The 8607-nt window shown below is 39.3% G+C and overlaps 1 protein-coding gene across 1 annotated transcript; it reads left to right on the top strand.

Annotated features, from left to right (window-relative positions):
- The first annotated feature begins 734 nt into the window (after positions 1 to 734).
- CUNH11orf49 (chromosome unknown C11orf49 homolog) lies at positions 735 to 8205 on the top strand. The gene is made up of 3 exons (XM_015818647.1): positions 735 to 854; positions 5882 to 5945; positions 7649 to 8205. Exons 1-3 carry the CDS (start codon positions 815 to 817, stop codon positions 7824 to 7826), a joined length of 282 nt encoding a protein of 93 aa, XP_015674133.1. The 5' UTR covers positions 735 to 814; the 3' UTR covers positions 7827 to 8205.
- Positions 8206 to 8607: the final 402 nt, after the last annotated feature.

Here is an 8607-nt window from a genome sequence, read left to right on the forward strand (position 1 = left end):
AATTGTGCAATCGTTCTATTGACTTGTCTTGGGGGAAGGTTACTCTGCTGAAACAAAAATGGAAGGGGGGGAGCCTGTTGCCCAGTAGACAATGGGCTTTTTTATCCCAACTCACCAACTATTTTTTTGGAAGTGATGCTCTTTTCACATTTACAAATGAATGGAGCATACTTTCCACTAAATTTCCACCATTTTCCATGCCTTTTCCCTGAGGGAAAAAATGAGAAAAGCACAGGGTGATTCTGAAAGTTTGTTTAACACATAAGTTCACCCATTGGAGAAAACTTGTTGTGTGGAATGACCTATCAGGAAATTACAAAGCAATCTTTAATGGTGAAGAGGGGGGCTCTGGGAAACAGGAGAACTTTTCTTGAATCCTCATAGAATGAGTTGGGCAACCATACCGAAGTTTCCCCAATCCTGCTTTAATTGCTGCCTGGCCAACTAGATTTCCTTCAACATGAAGAAGAAAGCTGTTGTTCAAAATAATTGGGAAATGCTTTTCACTGAGACCACCTCCTCCCATGATTCTCTCAAGTTAAAAGGAATCATGAGTGCTCGTGGAACTACTAGCCCATTCTCTCTTTTGTTGCAGAAAAATACATGTTCTCAAATTGTAGGAAGATGGATTCATGATGTAGATGATTCAATCCATTCAGTTTGATCAGTCTTAAGTCTAAAGAAAGGTAATTCACAGACCTTGATATATAAAGTGTTTTTCTTGTGTTCCTTTTGTTTGCCTAGCTGTCCCCCAGCCAGTGTTCTCAAGGAAATTCTGAGCAATGTACAGAGAGTAACTTTCTATGGATTTCTGATGGCTCTTGCAAAGCATCATGGGATCAACAAAGCTCTTGGTAATGAAAACTTCTGTATTTTCCATGAATAATGTTTTAGGGATTTGGTGGCCTAAATTCCTTTGTCAAGGTTACAGAGTCCTCAGGGCTAGTAGGTATATACCAGAAAAATTTATATTTAAAGCAAAACAATTCTATGAGATTTAAACGGGACAAGTCACATAACAAACCAAAAAGGTGCCTTAATTCCCATCTATCCCCATCAAATTTTTAGGTGTTGATATATCCCTCCAGCAACAAAGAAAGAGATGGCAACTACCATTCTGTTCTGTGCCCCAGATCCTGATTTCATCCTGTTTCGGAATCCAGAGTAATATCTTTACAAGAGGACTGCCTTCTCTTACAAACTTTTTATCCTCAATAACTACACAAATATGAGGAGAGAGAGAGAAAAAAAAACCACATACAGGGTGTATTTCCTTATTTAGCTTAATTCATACAAATGAACAAGATCCTGATTTTTCTTAATTCTTCATTTTCTTTTGAAGAAGCCAAGACTTTGTTTCAATAGAAATACCATGATTTCAGGACAGAAGCAATGCACATTCCCCCCCCTTTCAGAATTGTTATTTGTCCCGCAACCTTAAAATCAGGCTTTGAAAAAGGCGGTGCCTTTTTCCATGGCAGAATCTATTCGGTCTCCGGGTTGGAGATCGGCACTGGGCCTGTTTGATGCATCTCTGGGGTTCTGAATACAGGAGCCAGGCCTCCTTGGCCCTGCTAGCAGCCATCCAAGCTGTTCTTGATCCCTCTGCATTTGTGCTCAAGGATATGTCTCAGTCCAAGCTGCTCTCCCCTCCCAGCGTCCCAATCCCTGCCAACAACTGGAGCTGCGGTTTACCCAAAGCGTAGAGATTATATATCAAAAGGAACATGCATGCAAGTCCTCAATCCCTTCTGCAAACAGGCTTAGCTAGTAATGCATTCCCAAGCAAAGATGATGCGTAGACTGCACGGGATCGGGCTTTTCTTTCTGCCTGTACAAAATCCACTTCCAGTAAGGTGCAAAGCAAACAGATGGGCCGAGAAAGCCCTGCCTACTGCCGCCATTGTGCATGGGTTTTTCCTTCCATTAAGAAAGGCCTGTTCTGGCTTCCAGCCAGGCTCCTGCTGAGGCCTCTTGGGGGGGAGGGGCAGCCGTAAGTGTAACAGGTGCAGGCATCTTGGCAAGGAAAGCAGGATTTTTCTCCTGCTGCCTTTTCATCTTCCCTGCACACAGGATGATTTGAATAGGCTTTGGTCTGCAAGGGATCACAGGCTCCCGAAAGCCCTGCAGCAAGGGCAGTTCCAGACGAGAGCTTCAGAGGAAAGAAGGAAGGCGCTTTCAGGCAGGGGCCCCCACCGTGCCTCCAATCTCGCCGGGATCTTGAAAGGGAAGAGGAGAGATTAGAAGGCAACTGATGAATTTGTCAAGCAGACGGCAAGCGCTAGTCTCACTCCTGTGTCAATATTGATTCACCAATCCACTGCATATTGTTTGCCAATTCTCCCAAGAGATTGGAGCACCCTTGAGAAGAACAAGCTTCACGTTCAGGAAATGGAGGCTGCAGAAGGCTGGCAGCAGCCCTGTCTGCTCATTTAGCCTTCTGTATTACAGTGTCAGGGATATAAGAGCGTCTTCCTTTTTGGGATACCAGGCAGGACAGAAGAAACAGAAAACCTAGATTGCTCCTTCCGTCCTCACTTGCAGCTTTCTTTATGAAGGAACATTTTCCTCATTAAGAGGTTTCATCCAGTGGTGGGATTCAGCCGGTTCGCACCACTTCGGCAGAACCGGTAGCTAATTTTTTGTTGCCCAGGCCCAGAATGGACTTCCGGAAGCGGCATCCACACAGAGAACCGGTTGTTCACATATTTGAATCCCACCACTGGTTTCATCCCTGTTTCTCCCATGGATGACTGCTGCAAGGTGAAGAGTTACACAAAAGATCTCTGTGAGGATCTGCTGCCCTGGGAGCTGTACACAGCTTGGTAGCATCCCATATGCTGGAGATGCCAAGTTGTGCCAAGAACTATGTGTGCTGACTCATCTCTGTAGACGTCCACATCTAAGGCAGGAAGAGCATTCTGTTCTTGCCAACAGACTTTAGTTAGATCCTGTGGACCACACTGTTAAAAAAAAAAGAGTACAATTTGTTGTACAGAAGGAAGGTAAACATAAGAGTAAGTTCATCTGTCAGGTAACCCCAGTGTGGGCCACTTCTTTGCAATAGTGTATCAGGGCAGCTGAAAATCTTCTCACCATCTTCAGATATATGTTTTCTTCACAGAATATGTATCTGAGATATAGCAAGGAGAAGATTAAGCCTTCTTTCCCCCCCTTTTTGCATTCTAGTTAGACCAACATGGCTATGTAATTCACGTGGAGATGCCTTAAGAGTCTTGGATAGACAAGCATTGTAACCCACAAGCTATGCAACATCATTAGGAAACCTGAAGGGTCAACCATGATGAGAGGGTAGAATTGCAGAATTGTCTGTGATGACTTGAGTGATAGGGAGGAATTTGATAATGCAGTATATGGCATGTGAAGCTTTGCTAGCCAGAACTGTTGCAGAAAGGATAATGAAGGCCATGTTATAGTATACTTAGAGCATAAAAAGTGAGTGTTGTATGGGGCTCTGAATCAAAGGAACATGAAGGGATAAATACATCCTTTTTTTCTTTATAATATGCGGTCAGCTAAGTTACGCTATCATGGACTGTCTTTTACTTGGTACATTTTGGATGCCCTGGGGGTCTGGATGGCGAAGGCTTAGGTTTAATCCTAGACCAAATGGCAATAGATTTGGAGGGCCACATAGATTAAATATCTCCAGTCTTTGCTACTGGATGGCGTTGTACTGCCCTAGACAGAAATGGCATGCAGTTTGGAGATCCATCTAGATCCACGTCTCCTGTTCAAGGCCCTTTGTACAAATCTGTCTTATGAACCATTGTATCTGTTCCTGGATTGTGAGGCTCTATTTAACACTTGTACATTGGTCACCTCACCTCTGGCCTGCAGCAATGTAGTCTACAGTCTTTTGAAAATTAAGTACAGCTCATCAAAATGTTTGATTTTTCTCAACATATTGCAGTTTACAGGTAGTCCTCAACTTACGTATGACCATAGATGAATCCAAAATTTATGTTGCTAAGTGAGAAATTTGTTAAGCGAGTTTCGTCCCATTTTACAACTTTTCTTGCCACATTTGTTAAGTGAGTAACTGCAGTTGTTAAATTAGTAACACGGTCGTTAAGTGAATCTGGTTTCCCCATTGACTTTGCTTGTCAGGAGGTCCCCATGGGTGATCACATGACCACGGGACACTGCAAACCGTCATAAATGTGAGTCAGTTGTCAGCATCCGAATGTAACTCACATGACCATGGCCAGGCTGCAATGGTCATTAAGTGTGAGAAATGGTCATAAGTCACCTTTTTTCAGTGCCGTTGTAACTTCGAATGGTCACTAAGCAAACTGTTGTAGGTCAAGGACTACCTGTACTGATATTTGATCATTATTTCAACAATATTGATATATAAAGAAGATATAACAGAATAAGCAATTCATTCTGGAATCTCCCTTTACTCATCTAGGAAAAAAGGCTGTTAAAGAAATGGGCAACCTGAATCTGCTAGATTCAGATCATGCTTCATGAACTGAATCCTTGTCCACAGAGCCAATGCTAAGAATGAAAACCAAAACCAGGTCTGTTCACAGGCTCATCGTGTGGCTGACAAGGCACAAAAGGAACTAGGAAGGAAGGGCCACCAAGGAAATTTAGGCATCAACTGGTAGCATTAGATTTCTAAGCAGTATCATGTGTTCGGGACAGATGGGCCTCTCTGCCAGTAAATGTACTCATATGCACAATCCTGCTGCAGCTATAAGCTGCTGGTGAATGGCAAGGACCTCAGAGTTAGCATTTTGGGGCACCCTCCCCACATCCCCCCCCCAAAAAAACTCTTAAAAAGGCACCTAAAAGAGATACACATGATTATGCTCCATTTTCTCTGCTTATAATAGCAAACTATTTTGTTTCGTCAGGCAAAAGCCTTGATTCTGATGTTCTTTGTTATGAAGTGGTCCAAAGTCTAAAGAGAGGAATGGGATTTTCAATCCACAATGTAGCTATGCAACTGTATGCTGATTTAATATTTTTAATGACTGCTTTAAAAACGGATATAGATTATTTTACTTACTAAGGTAAAGCAGCCTCCCACCATTTGGTAGTTAGAGAGGTCCTGATTAGTCAGCTAATTGGGGTCCTGGCCTTTTCCCTTGTAAACCAAATAACCTTCCTTAGTAGTGCAAAAGTCTGAAATCTTGTGTATATTACTACTAAGACAATAGTAGTGAGAGGAGCTACAGTGCTGACTGTTAAAAGCAGGGCTTTTTTTCTCATAGAACGCCCAGAACGGAGTTCCGGCACCTTTTTTGGATGGAACCTTGTAGGGTAGGCAAGGCGGGTTGTATGACGTGTGTGAGTTCCGGCACCTTTTTTTTTTTTTTTTTTTTTTTTAGAAAAAAAGCACTGGTTAAAAGGAAAGACTTACAAGTAAGTAGGGCATTCTTGTAGAGATGGGGAGCTACTATAGATATACAGATATAGAAATCAAGTTAATACGTTCTTAGGTTGTTCATTCTTTTATGTTTTATGGCAGTTCATGTGCAGTACAGTGTTTGGGTAACATGATTGAAGGACATCAGTTTGAATAGGTCATCCTCACACTGAGCTAACAGGATGCTGTGCTGCTACAAAAATGTTACTTGTAGGAGTACAAGATCCTCCAAATGCAGCAATTGTGAAAAGAGTGATCAGACAGTTGACAGGATGAGTATCTGCAAATTCAATTGCTTTTTGAAGAAGGCTAACAAATGTTAAGCCATACCGAGAGCAGTCTGCAGCATGAATTCCACCACTGAATTGTTGAGCAGATGTTCCTCTTCCTATATTTTCATTTTCACGGGTGGATTCACTTCGGATTCCATAATATTATGGTATATAAATACTTATTCTTGCTTTCTTTATTCGTTTTCAGGAGCTCTCCCTGAGAAAGCAGAGTTGCTCCTTGACCCAGTTATGGATCAGGAATTAGAGAAACTGTAAGTACTTTTAAAATGGAGAACAACTAAGTGGTTAGGGCACCATTATTTTTCCTTTTAGGTGTCACATGAGAGTTCTTTCAGTTAATGTAAAAGCAATGGTAATTTTTCCTTTCACTCTAAAACGTGGTAGATAAGAGTTGAAATCAATTCAAGAAGCAAAGGAAAGCTCTTCTGTAATTTGTACATCCCTTTTAATTATTAAGACATCAGCTGGTTTTATTTATAAATACAGGTAACATCTTCCATATCATTCTTACAGCCTGTCATTTCAAATCAGCCTCATTCTGTCTTGTTCAGTAAAACCTACTCCTTGTTCATAACTTCTTTTAAATCCACTTTTATGATAGCAGACAATCTTGAGAGTAACTTCTGAGTGCATTGTTCCCAAATACTCTTGAATTTTTTCCAAAGTTAAGATTATTTTGCTCCACTCTGTATTAGTTTCTTCTCCTATAATTTTGATCTTCAGTTCTTTCGGGTTTCCTTTACTGTCCAATTTTCAAAGTCTTGTCATGTTTCCAAAAATCAACATTCTAATTACCCTTTTGCTGTTTATTCTAAAACATTTTTTAACTCCTTAAACTTGCAAAAGTTTTGCTGAGGATTGAAGGAAACTTACCCAGTGTAATGAAATTTGCTGCTCTAATAGTTCTTAATATCCATTCTTATATTGAATTGGATAATTCAACATATAACAACTTATATATTGGCTAACTTATAATTTTTTCATAACTTTTAAATTGGATAACTCTTATTTTGCATTTACAAAAGAGATACATTAAAGTTTTGAAGGAATTTCTAAGAGACAAAGAGAAAAGAAAATCAAGCACTGGGACATTATTTAAAGGGATCAGACATCAGTATTGTTAAAAGCAAAAGGAGGGAATATAAAGTTGGTTTATTTGATCAAAATAGATATATTGCTGTTTCTGGTAACTGTTAATGGATTTTTGTTGACCAGAACTGAAGGACAAGATTTTAAAGATCTGTTTATAAGCAAAAGATGAGATATAGGAAGAAGAGATCTTTGGTTGCATTTTCAGAGAAAGTTATAAGTTACTATGTTAAAAGCAAAGTAAAGGAATATAACGTTGGATTTATTTAAAGTTAAAATATGTTATTTCCGGTAAATTTTAATGGAGTCTCGTTGATTAGGATTGAATGACGCTTTAAAATTTTGTATATAGCTATATGGGAAAAAGAGATCTTTGTTATAGTATCAGAGGTGATAAGTTACTGAACTTATACTTGTGATAAAGAGGAAAGTCAATTCTTTATATATTTTTCTTTAATATGTATTTTTTCTTTTTTTCTCTACACTATTTTTTGTAATTGCTTTAGCTTGTATTAGTTTTTTAATCTATGTATCTGTAAATTTTAATAAAAATATTAAAAAAGAAGCATTGTGCAGTTGATAGGAATTATCAAGAAAGGAGCAAGCCTTCTTTACCAAATATTGGTTCATGCAAAAGAAAATTTCAAACAGCTCACTATTTCTATAGGGGCAATTTTCTGAGCTTCTAAGCAAAGGAGTTTAATCTCCAATTGTAAAGGTGACTGAAGGCTGCATTCCTCTTCTTTTTAGCAAATTGTTGATCAATAGATACTGTCACATATTCCCCAGTATGCTTTCACAAACTTTTATAGTGACAAATGTGAACAGAAATAAAGTAACAGCAGATTTTTTTTCCTTTTTTCAGGATTGCATCAATTTCAGGCCTTTCAGTATCCAATTCTAGCGCAGGCGGGGATGCAACAAACATGCCTTCACGTGCTTCGCCACGCATCTGTTCCTTTTGGAGGCCGCTACACCATCGTCGTAAAGTGGATACTGAAAGCGATGGCTCCACAGAAGAGACAGATTCCTCAGAGAACTGATAAAGGAGTACACGACATTTCACAGGTCCTTATCATCAAAGTGTGGGACTTAGGGAAACGGAGATGGCAACCTAGTGCAGTTGTAGGATCATACTGCTCTCTTGTGGCAAATTGATTGAAATACGAGAGCATTTGTTTCAGTGTTAAATTTAATTCTCAGTGTGGAGTTTGCATCACAATCCTTTGATCTCTGTTGTACACACAAGATTTTACCCTCTCTCTACATATGAACCCTTTATCATATGGCTCAGTATTAACATATTTTATGAAAAATCCAGATCAGAAAGGAAACGTATGGCTTTGATGAATGGGTAATTTTTTTTCACTGTGGGTTCAGGATGTGACCTATGTGTAGACAATAAAGAATGTTGCACTAGGAGGTAGGTGAACTGAGATTTCTTGCATCATAAGTTATATTGTAAAAAGTAGCAACTGCATCATTTGCTATTCAGATGTTTTTTTGAAAGGAAGTAAAAGGTAGTACCTAAAGAATCATGACAAAGATTTTTCTTCCACTCCTGGGGAAGTGAAATATGAATGTTATACAGCTGAAACTACAAGGCAATATTCCTTGCAGTCAAAAAATAAGTCATCATAATATACTTTGAGTTTTTTAGTGACAACATACCTGACAAACTTTCATTTTACTTTCACACTACTAGACCATTTAATTTGCACATCCTTCTTTTGATCCAATTTTCCTTCTTAAGAGTTTAGTATAGAAAATATGGAGGGGGTGATTTCTAACAACGCATTTTGCATTATTATTTGGAGCCGAAGA

The sequence above is a fragment of the Protobothrops mucrosquamatus genome, unplaced genomic scaffold (genome assembly GCF_001527695.2).
Source record: "Protobothrops mucrosquamatus isolate PMUCROS unplaced genomic scaffold, P.Mucros_1.0 scaffold775, whole genome shotgun sequence".
Classification (NCBI taxonomy): Eukaryota; Metazoa; Chordata; class Lepidosauria; order Squamata; family Viperidae; genus Protobothrops; species Protobothrops mucrosquamatus.